The sequence below is a fragment of the Marmota marmota genome, unplaced genomic scaffold, assembly GCF_001458135.2.
Source record: "Marmota marmota marmota unplaced genomic scaffold, marMar, whole genome shotgun sequence".
Classification (NCBI taxonomy): domain Eukaryota; kingdom Metazoa; phylum Chordata; class Mammalia; order Rodentia; family Sciuridae; genus Marmota; species Marmota marmota.
In genome coordinates this window covers 24,736,905-24,748,549 of record NW_026000026.1, presented here as the reverse complement: position 1 = coordinate 24,748,549, position 11,645 = coordinate 24,736,905, and the positions used below count along the sequence as shown (strand labels likewise).

Below are 11,645 nucleotides of genomic sequence, written 5' to 3'. Positions count from 1 at the left end.
GAGTGTCATGTCTTCTGAAATTTGTCTTGCCCTGGGTATAAGCTTTTAGGTTCTATAGATAAGATAAGGTACCTGTACTTCTTTCTTAAATTAGGACTGGTATTTTCAAATTCCCCACTCCCCCCCCCACACACTAAATGTGCTAATTTCTAAGCCTACTTCCTTTTTCTTCATTCACAGTATATTTCTTAGTGTCCTAATTTCTTAAATTCCCATTATTGTGAGAGGTTTTTCCTCCCAGAAGCCCAAGCTTAGCCTAACTGCTTTGAAGCCTTCTTTAGGACATTTCCTCCTGAGAAATTTATCAGGATAAAATTTGGTGGATGACCACAGGGATGAGATATAGATATGTATGTATATATTTTTTTCCCTGAAATTATGTTTTAAAGACAATTTAACACAATCTCAGTCTATAAAATAATCAAGTTGTCACCATTTTTTCCCTCCCTTAAAAAATTCTGTACCCTTATAAATGAGTTTAAAAGGCAACTTATTGCCATTTTCAGTGCTAAATAAAGTTAAATGGTTGGAAGGTAGTTACTTATGCTATCTTTACCTCCCATAATTCTGGGTGCTCTGAAAAATCCATCTTGATTAGGGTTGTACCACCTTACTTTCTATGGAAGTTAATGATATGATACCTTCCTTGAAATGCTACACACTTTCAAAGGAATATGAAACCCTTGGTGTTCATAATCTACCAGAAGATACCGCCAGGAATGCATGGAGTTTGTGAAGATACTCTTGGGTGCTGTCAACTAAGTTACTTGGTAAGGAGTGAAGCCAATGTTGGTTGTACCTGTGACCTAAGCCCATTGATTTGGCTCTTTAGGTTAAGGCACATGAAGTCTTGGTGTGACTAATAATAGGTTAAAATACTCGTGTGGTAAACTCAGTGAGCTGCTTGGTTGCTTGGCAAGTTCTGTGTTGCATGGAGGACAGAGCAACAAATGGGTTCTCTGCTTAGATTTGGATTCAAGATCCATTCCTTAGGCTGACGGTCTCTGTCTGATGGACTTCAGAGTCTTCTGGGGAGTTTGAAGATTGGAAATCTGCATTCTACTATGTATCTCCGTGACCTATGTTTGAGCTAGTAGTCCGGCTCGTTCTTGGGCCTTACGTAAATGTGTGCAACTTCAAGTTTTAATTCTGGCAGAGGAGACGTCAGATTTGAGTCTTTTACCCTTTTGAGTTTTAGTTGAACTCTCTTGTTCTTATCTGCAAAATAAGGATGATGATGTTGGCTGAAGTACATTCTTCAGAGGGTGCTTGTTGGGATCTGAGCTGATGGACAAGAAAAGCAGCAGCAGTATTAGAAAGTTCTGTACGGACAAGAGGTATTTATTTATGGTCTGGATACTTGAGATTCAGACTGAAATTGTAGATTAGAAAAAGTTTAGAACAGGGTTTTTGTATCTTGTAAATTCAAGAAGGGGGTTCCTTAAGATAAGCTTTGGGTATTTTCTAAAATGAGTAACAAGTTCTTTTAATGTTTCTTTTTCAGCTTGGTGGTATTGACAAGTCCAGCTCTTTTCTGTCTTCAAACTATGATTTTTCATCCTGTTTTTTCCTAAGTGGAATTGAGGTCTAAACACACATTTCACCATTTTCTTTTAAATGAAGATTTAGTGACTCAGGTTTATTGGTTTCAAAAAACAATCATATTTTCCTCAAGGATTACTTTCTAGGATGTAATATAGTTGTAAAAAGGAAGTTTTCTTTTGCTTTAACCAAGGCAATTTTCTACTAAAATTTTTCTTTAAGGATTGTTCTATAAGATGTATGAAGAGCTCATTTTCAAATGAAACCCAGGCCTTAAACCTGATCAGCCTGGTCAGATTAGCTTGCTGTCATGTGGTTGACCCAAATCTGACTGTCACCAGCAGAGAGTAGAAGTAATTGCTTTGAACCATGATGAACTTTAGCCTGTGGTCAGTGTCCATGAATCACCATTTTTCTGACCTAGCACTCTTGCTGTCAGTAATATGTTATGTTATACTTTGAATTCACTCATTTAATTAATAAAATTTTAAAATTGGATGAGTTCATGTTCACTTTCTGTATCTTCATGACATTTGCTGCTTTTTACTCAGTTTTTGAAAGTATGAAAGTACCATGTAACTTGAGTGTGCAAGCCCAAGGGCGAATTCTGTACTTGTACACTGAACTTGACTGTAGTTAGAACCATTAACCTAGATGACTTCAGCTGAATTGTTATGTAGCTTTAACTTATGAGGGTTCCTCTGCTTCCTCTTTGGCTTACTCTGATTTGCAAAGTATTGTTACCTTACTTCTTGGAGTTGGTGCTGTAGTCAAGTAGCTTCATGAATTTGGTTATCTAAGTGAGCAGGTCTAGCTTTAGAGTCAAATTTCTAGGTTTCTTAATCTAGAACTTTAAATCTTTGTTTTATTTTCATAAAATTTAAATAGGCCTCATGTCTTTTGCATTGGAGGCTCCTTGATGCTGAATGTGTAGTGGAGATGCCTTCCTGGGCACGTTTCTGAGGTTGGAAGAGGCAGTTCTTAGTGCAGTGACCAATCAAAAGCAAATCAGGCTGACCACCAAAGGCTAAAACTTTGTAAATGGCCTCAAGAGATAGATTTAGAATTGTAAAATATCTATTTTAGCAGTTTGGAAATCTATACCTTGACTGACTTTTAAAAAATTTCTCTGAACTGGTGGGGGATGTAGCTCACTGTTAGAGAGCTTGCCTAGCATGTCCAATCCTGGGTTTGATTTCCAGCACTGAAAGTGGGGGGGGGGGAATATTCTCCCTTTACTTTTTCTGGCTTAGTTTAAATGTTTTTGTGCAGTTTGCAGGTACTGTTGATAAGATTGGTTGGCTGGGCACAGGTATGAGTAGAGGAGGAAGAGTAATTTGTCCCATCGACTACGGATGTCTTTAGATCAGCTTTCAGTTCTGGTATAAGAATGAGATGTAGGAAATTTTTGATAGGTGAGATTCAGTCCTTCAGGGTAACTCTTAAAAGCTGGCTTTATGACTCTTACTAGTTTCTGGTAGGTAGATATGCTATTTTAAAACTTAACCTTATGGATGATTCACAAATTGAAATATAGAGTATTGAAATTAAGTTTAAGGTCACACATACAAGTAGGCGGACTACATATAAATAGGGTCTATGGCTTGAGCCCCCCTTTGACCTTTACCAAAATAAATGAAGATGACAGTGTTGTGGGAAGGCCAGAAATTGAGGCCAGTGTCTTCCTTAGACTCTGCCTCCTGGATCTGCAGATGATGACTTTTCATTAGCTCATGGAGGTGAGCTTTTGTTTGGTTTATAAAGTTTAAATGTATAAAAGCCAAGAGGAGGCTGGAACAAGAAAGAGTGGGAGAATGAACACTTTCTAGCAGATATTATCTTTAGAGGCTAATTTTTGTCAGATGAAGGACATCCTCCCCCACACTCCCATACTGGGGATTGAACCCAGGGGTGCTTTATCACTGAGATATACCCCCAACCCTTTTTATTTTATTTTTATTTTAAGGCAGGGTCTTTCTAAGTTACCAAGGTTGGCCTTGAACTTGGGATACTCATGCCTCAACCTCCCGAGTAGCTGGGATTACAGATGTGTGCCACCAAACCTAGCGGACATTTTTGATTCAAAGAAAAGCACAATGTTTCTTAGCATCTGTTGCATATGTCTTACATGTGGAATTTTTGGAAAAGTTTTAATGGTGAAACCATAAGTGTATAATTTCTGTATTTTAATTAAAGTACTTAGGTTTTAACTCTGTAGGAAGAAGCTTTGACAGGAGAAATAGCAAATAGAAATAACATGCCTTTGGCCATTTCCCATAGGTTACAAGCTTCAGGGAGAGCCCTCTAGTAAGATCTGTCCCCAAATCATCATTTAGTGCAAGAATCTAAATGAGTTTTACCAAAGGCCTGTCATGATTTATCCCATCTAAATTTGAATGATTTTCAAATTTCTTTCTATTTGTGCTTGCTTCTCTATTGTTTGTTTCTCATATGGGACCCGTTTACACATTCAGAAGTAGGTCTGGTGATTTTAAGATCCAACATAACCTCAAGGCTGTCTAGCATTTTAGGATTTTCTAACCTGATAGTCTCTTTTTTTGTATTTTATGTTTTTCTACAAAGTAATGTAGAGTTAGACATATAAAATTATACATGATTGCTGTTTTTACTTTGAAGTTTTAAATCTTGCCTAGGAGAATGGAATAAGCTTATGTGCTTTTTAAAAAAAATTTTTAAAAATTTTTTAATAATTTTCTTTTTTTTTTAAATTTTATTATTTATTTTTATTGTTTAATTTTCGGCGGACACAACATCTTTGTGTGTATGTGGTGCTGAGGATCGAACCCGGGCCGCACGCATACCAGGCGAGCGCGCTACCGCTTGAGCCACATCCCCAGCCCCAATAATTTTCTTTTTTGACAAAGGTCTTTCTGATTGCTTAGGCTGGCCTTGAGATTGTGATCGTCCTGCCTCAGCCTACAGGCATGTGCCTCCATGCCAGCTGGCAAGCCGTGTGTTTTTGCAGGTAGTTACAGGCTCACTCAATTTGCCCCTCCCCTTTTATCAGTTCTAAAACCTGATTTGAAATTTAATGTGGAATGAAATAAACATTAGGACTAAAAGTCCTAAGGATTTGTGGCTGACTTAATATTCCCAAGCTTTAAGAAGCACTTTTTTTTTTTTTTTTTTAATTAAAGCAACTACTGGGCCTCATTGCTTTTTTCTCGAATATTTGGGACACCCAAACCTGAAGTTTTCTTTCTTTTTTTTTCTTTCCTTTTTTTTTTTTTTTTGGTGGTGCTGGGGATTGAGCCCAGGGCTCATGCATGCCAGGCAAGCACTACTGGACTGTCGACACCTCCGCCCCTTGTCCTTTTCTTTTGAATGGTCTCTGTTGCCAGTGGCTTTTTTTAAAGGTTCTTTGCCTTGGTCTGTGAACATACACAAAGCTGTTCTCTCTTGGTTGAAGATATATTTCTCTTACAGTTTTGAAATAATTATATTTAAAATAGTTGTAGAATTGTGTAAAGAATCCCCCTTCACCCAGATTTGGCTTACTGAAGCGACCCACCCTCTTGTGTTTTTTGTTTTCTCCTTTCCCCTCAAGGTAACTTCCCCTTAAATGTTAGATCCCAGATTCCCAGGTGTTCGTGTTTCATGTCTATCTGGACAGCCTCTTGTCATGTACACAAGACCACTTTCACTCTCTGTTCCCCTGGAAAGGATTCACTTCCCTCAGTTATTCTGGTTCTTTACTTGGAAGCCTCTTTTCCCTGCAGCTGCTTTCTCTCCTTTGGTCTTTACATCTGAACTGTATTCAAGACACCATTAGGAAAGGATGCTCATGATGGATCCTCTGTCGTTTTCCTCCTCCTCCTCTTGCTCTCTATCCTGTGCTGAGAATTTTCATAATTTCCCTTTATTTCATTCAGTCTCCCTGGGAAGATATTTAAGATTTTGCATTTTGCTTACAATTTCTTTTTTCCACTCTCCTCTCCCACTGTTGCTCCCTCCTTCGCACCTCCTCCCAGTCCTTGTTCAAGCCAGGTATTTCAGTTGGCCAATCCCCTGTGCATGCCAGGCTTGCCTTTCCTGGTTTGCCTTTCCCTGTTTTACCCTGGCTTGCCTTTCCCTGCCACCCTAGAGTGGCCCTTCCACTCTTGCTTGGGGGGACTTGCTGATGAACTAGATTGGTTTCTAAGGATCGTAACAAAGTATGGGCCCAATAGGAATATGCCCTTTACATTCTTAGAGCAGAGCTACAGGGAATGCAGCTCTTGCCTGATCCTCATGCTGCTAAAAAGCGAGTTCCCATGGGCTGGGGTTGTGGCTCAGTGGTAGAACGCTTGCCTAGTATGTGTGAGGCACTAAGTTTGATTCTCAGCACCTCATATAAATAAATAAAATAAAGGTTCATCAAAAACTTAAAAAAAGGAAAAAAAGAGTTTCAACCTGGGTGTGGTGACACACACCTATAATCCCAGCAGCTTGGGAGGCTGAGGCAGGAGGATCACGAATTCAGTCAGCCTCAGCAAAAGGGAGGCGCTAGGCAACTCAGACCCTGTCTCTAAATAAAATACAAAAAGGGCTGGGTATGTGGCTCAGTGGTTGAATACTCCTGAGTTCAATCCCTGATTACCAAAAAACAGAGTTCCTTAAGCTCTGCCCCATCCCTGAGAAATCCTGCCTGCACGGGCATGGAAGGCAGGCTGGGAGGGTTCTGGAAGTTCAGGGCTAGTTTTGCCCCACCTCTGGTGCATGTCTTTGACCTTTAGAAGTGGACCTGCCTCTGGACCTGTTTTCCTGTGAATTATTATTATTTGTTATTATTTTTTAGAGAGAATTTAATATTTAGTTTTCGGCAGACACAATATCTTTGTTTGTATGTGGTGCTGAGGATCGAGCCCCGCGCCGCGCCCATGCCAGGCGAGCACGCTACCGCTTGAGCCACATCCCCAGCCTTTGAATTATTTTTGAACTACCATATGGTTCCCTAAATTTCTTCTGTAGGAAGATTGATACCTGCCCCCCAACCTTTAGGAAGCCTCTGGCTTTAAGTCAGAAGTAAAGTAACTTGAGAAGCCCCGTAAATTCAGAAGTAGGACCACTCCATTCCATTAGGGAAAGGAAAGCTTAGTTGTCAACTTGGGGGCAGTTCTGTGCTAGAGAAGACTCTGAAAAAAGGGATGTTCTTCAAATGCTTGCTAGGAGTATCCATGGGTAATGGGCAGCCACCTGCCCCCCTTGATCGTGTCTTTTCCTCTCTCCTGCGGCCTGGCTAGGTCAGCCACACATGGTCCTTCAAAACTGGAGTTAAAGTGACTGTGATTCCTTGTCTTAGGTTAACATCACAGTCTTCTGAGAACTTCGAAGAAAGCCCTCAACCTCAAAAGGTAAGCAGACCACCAGAGTGAACGTACAGTGCGGGGGTGTTCTGGATCCACCCTGAACTCACAGTGAGCACAGGAATCCATTGCTTCTGCACTAGGTGTTGCAGACTCAGGTGTTCACAGGCCAGGTAGGTAGTGCACTGTAAACAGCACCCGAATTCACAGATCATCCATGGCCCATACTTGATTTTGTCCTACAACTAAGTGGTGATAAGGGTGAGATGGGCTACACTGATTATTCTCAAGATAGGTAAGTATGGAGTAGTAAGTGCTTGGGGCTGGGTAATAAGATAATTAGTATAAATTAAGGAAAATTAATGTGCCCTTGCTTTCAAAATCTGTGGCTTGGGGAAGGGATGCGAGAATCCCAAGATAAAATAACTTGTAAATGGGGGAGCCAGGCAGAATTCTAACCCGAAGCTCTGAGCCACAGCCATGATGTTTTCCTGACATCTTGCTGTCTACTTGTGTAGCTAGATGCCTGCCAAGCATGGCAGGAATAGGCAGAGCACCTGGAAATGTGGAGGTGGCAGTGGTACTTTTCATCGGAAAAGCTCTTTGAAGGAGGTGCCATTTGAGCCAGCCTCTGCAGATGGGTAGAAGTTCACCCAGGGAGAGGTGGGGTAAACTCTGCATGGGGACAGAGTGCATATAAGAGGAACACTTGTCATACAGGGGTGGGAGAGCAGTTGGTGTGCCTGGAATATGGTTTGTTCTTGGAAATTAGAAAGGTAGATTAGAAGCTGGGTGCACTACTGTATGCCTATAATCCTAGCCACCTGGGAGACTGATGCAGGAGGATTGCAAGTTTGAGGCCAGCCTATCTTTAAAGAAAAAAAAAGCACTGGGGGTATATAGCTCAGTAGTAAGGCACCTCTGGGTTCAATCTCCAGTGACACCCCCTCCCCCCAAAAAAAGACCAATAATAATAATAAGGGAGAAGAGGGAAACGCTTAAGGTGGTGTAGTGCTGAATTTCTACTAGGGGCCTGGGTAGGTGGTGAGAACACTGACTCCATCTCTTGGGCTACGTAGAGGCAGGGCTTCCTCGCAGGGCCTCCTCGCTCGCTGTGCCCACAGTGCCAGGCACGCAGTGAGCGCGTGGATCATGGGAGTGAGCATCCACAGGAGGATGAGCACGCTTGCTTTATCACTGGAGCCGAAGCCCTTGTGTCTTCCCTGAACCTCAGCTGTGGCATCTGGAGAAGGGGGGAACAAGGTTAATTCCTCTAAGAACCACAGTCCATATTTTTCTTTTTCTTTCATTTTTTTTTTCTTTCTTTCTTTCTTTCCTTCCTTCCTTCCTTCCTTCTTTCTTTGTGCTGAGGACCAAACTCAGGGCCTCACACACGCTGGATACTTCTACTACTGAGCCATATCCCTGACCTTACAGTCTAGTCTAGATTTTTTCCTGATCTTTCTAGGCCTCAAAGTGGGCACGACTTATTTGTTTCCATTAGTTGTAGTAGTCTTACACTACTTGTTCTTCCCCAAAGATTTTCTCTTTAAGTAAGAGAAATGTACTGAAAAATGCTTGTCTCAAAGATTAACTCTCTCAGACCCTTATTTTTGTAGTCATATTTGTTCCAGCCATCTAGCCCAGGTGAATTCCAGGACAAGGAGGCTCCCACACCCAAGATATCATCCATCACATGTGGCCAGATGCCTGAACATAGGACTCCGCTGTTTTCTGAGCTACACCTGGCCAAGTTAGAGAGAATGTTTGCGGAGAACATTGATTCAAATGGAGGTAAAGCATACTGCAGTTTCAGTCTTTTTGATTTCTGAATAGGACCCCATGTCTGGGATGTGTTGAGGGCTCAGACCTGACAAACACTTTTGGGTACAGCATCTCATTTAAAACTTTTTATCATCCAGGCATGGTGGCACATGCCTGTAATCCCAGCAAATCGGGAAGCTGAGGCAGGAGGATTGCAAGTTCCAAGCCAGCTTCAGCAACTTAGCAAGGTCCTAAGCTACTTAGTGAGGGCCTGTCTCAAAATAAAAAAAAGTGCTGGGGATGTGGTTCAGTGGTTAAGCGCTCCTGGGTTCAATCCTGATACTAAAACAACAACAACAAAAAACCCTTTTAAACATTGTTTAAGCAGTGAAAGCATATTGAAGGTTACCTGGGATCTATTAAAATATATCTCTAGTCCAAACACGCAGAAGCAAACTGCTATTAGCATATTTTGTTGTATTTTTTTCTAGTTTCATGTATGTTGTACTATCTATTGCTGTGAAACAGTAGCCCCACAATTTTAATTGCTTATTATACATTTATTATCTCTCAGTTCTGGTGGGTCGTTAGCATGACCATGGTCATAGCTCTTCTGCCATAAATCAGTTGTCAGCTGGGACTGTAGTGCATCTGGGGCTTGACTGGTAAAGGATCCATTTCTAAGCTCACTCCCAGAATTTAATTCCTTGTAGCAGTAGTACCGAGGGTATCCATTTCTTGCTGGCTGTTGATGGGAGACTGCCCTCAGCTCCCAACACTGCCCACAGTTTCTGGCCATGTAGGAGTCACCAACATGGCTTCTCAAAAGGCTCAAGTCAACCAGGGAGAGAACCACTCCAGCAGAACTGTGTTGCAATCTCATAGAACAGTTATGTGGCCATATGCATATAGTCTTGCATATCCTGTCACCTGTGCCATATTCTCTTGGCTAGAAGCAGGTAACAAGTCCTACCCTACTTAGCAGGAGGGAACCACAGGAGGGCCTGAGCTAGGAAGCAGATATACTGGGGGCTTCCTCCCTAGCACAGATGGCATTTTGTTTTCATGTATCTGAATCCTTCCATACAATAGATACTCCTCGACTTAAAATAGGGTATGTTCTGGCAAACTGAAAATATCACAAGCTGAAATGCATTTAGTACCCCTAACCTACTAAACACCACAGATTAATCTAACCTAGCTTAAATGTGCTCAGCTCCTAGTTGGGCAAAATCATCCAACACAAACCCTGTTTTATAATAAGGTGTTAAAAATCTACTGAATACTATAAAAATAGTGCACTCCTGTACTCCTAGGGACTCAGTAAGCTGAGGCGGGAGGATCGAAAGTTCAAGGCCAGCCTGGGTAATTTGAGATTCTGTCTCAAAAAAGCAAAAAATAAAAAAACACTAGGGATATAACTCGGTGATATAGCACCCCTGGGTTTAATCCCCATCATCCCTTCCCCCTGAAAAAAATAAAAATAAAAACCATTAAAAACAACAATGATTTTATGGGTGTTTATTTATTTGTGCTATTATAAAGTCAAAATATTCTTGCCTCACATACGTGAGGCACTGGGTTCAATCCTCAGCACCACATAAAAAATAAGTAAATATAATAAAGATATTTTAAAAAAGAAAAAAAATAAAGTCAAAAAAATTGCAAGTCAGATACTGTGTATATGTAATTTCAGACCCTTTTTCACTTAATATCTTAAGGATTTTTCCTTATTCCTATGTAGTCTTCTAAACTATCATTAATAGATCTAAGTGTTCCCTGGTTGACTAAGCCATTCCCGTATTTTTGCATATTTAGATTTTATCAAGTGTAAATAATGTTTTGAGGATACTCTTTGCACATCAGACTTTTTCTTTCTTTAGAACTTGAATTCTCCCCCTTGGGACAATACTCCTAAAAGTCTAATAACAGAAATTCATTAAGGCATCTTTCTTTATAGCCACTAGAGACAGGGCCCCATCTACTTTCCTACTTCATTTTTTTTTCTTTCTTTAATATTTTTTTTAGTTTAGGTGGACCATTATTTTATTTATTTGTATGTGGTGCTGAGAATCGAACCCAGTGCGTCATGCAGGTTAGACAAGCACACTACCACTGAGCCACAACCCCAGCCCCTCCCATTTCTTTCTTTATCTTTTTTTTTTGTTGTTGTTACCAGGGATTGAATCCAGGGGCACTTAACCACTAAGCCACAACCCCAGCCTTTTTTTATATTTTATTTTGAGACAGGTTCTCACTAAGTTGCTTAGGGCATTGCTAAGTTGCTGAGGCTGGCTTTGACCAGTAGTCCTCCTGCCTCAGCTTCCTGAGCAACAGGAGCCATGTGCACTGTTATGTGACCATATGCATTTAGTCTTGCATGTCCTGTCATCTGTACCATATTCTCTTGGCTAGAGAATATGGCACAGGTGCCTCACGTATTTGAGGCAAGACTTTTTTGACTTTATAATAGCACAAATAAATAAATACCCATAAAATCAATTACAGGCATGTGCACTGCTCCTGGCCCAATTCATTTCTTTTGAGCTTTACAACTATTCTCTGATGTGGGCAGGAAATATGACGAAGTGATGCCTCCAAGAGGCACTTCATGTCTGACCTGAAGATGAGATGGCTCCAGCTGGGGTTTTCCAGTGTTGATGTTTGCAGCCAGGAGGTGCCAGTGTTACCTAGCTAGGCCCATTTTTTCCTGCCCCATAGTATGTCAATCACTGAAACAACAAGTTTTGTAAAAGAGAAAGTATTTAAGATGCAGCCAAGTGTGGAGGTGGGAGACCCCAAGTCTCAAATCTACCTCCCCCAGGAGAGGATTTGGGGACATTGATGGGATAAAGAAACAGGGAGATTTAAGACATGGAGAAAGGTGACTGGAGGTGAAGTAGTGGCCTGAGCATGTGTAGTCAAATTGTGTGGCTTTCTGTGGGCCACATGTTCAGAAAGTGGTTGTGTCAGCACAATCTGAGGGTGGGGTTTTGGGCCTCATGTCAAAAGGTCACCCATGGGAGGAGTTGG

The 11,645-nt window shown here is 41.2% G+C and overlaps 1 protein-coding gene across 1 annotated transcript in view; it reads left to right on the top strand.

Moving 5' to 3' along the window:
• The first annotated feature begins 3,275 nt into the window (after positions 1-3,275).
• The window catches only part of Efcab8 (EF-hand calcium binding domain 8), a 65,278-nt gene continuing 56,908 nt past the window's right edge, over positions 3,276-11,645 (top strand). The window contains 3 exon segments of the mRNA XM_015505555.2: positions 3,276-3,281; positions 6,786-6,896; positions 8,483-8,642. Coding sequence (XP_015361041.2) covers positions 3,276-3,281; positions 6,786-6,896; positions 8,483-8,642 — 277 coding nt within the window.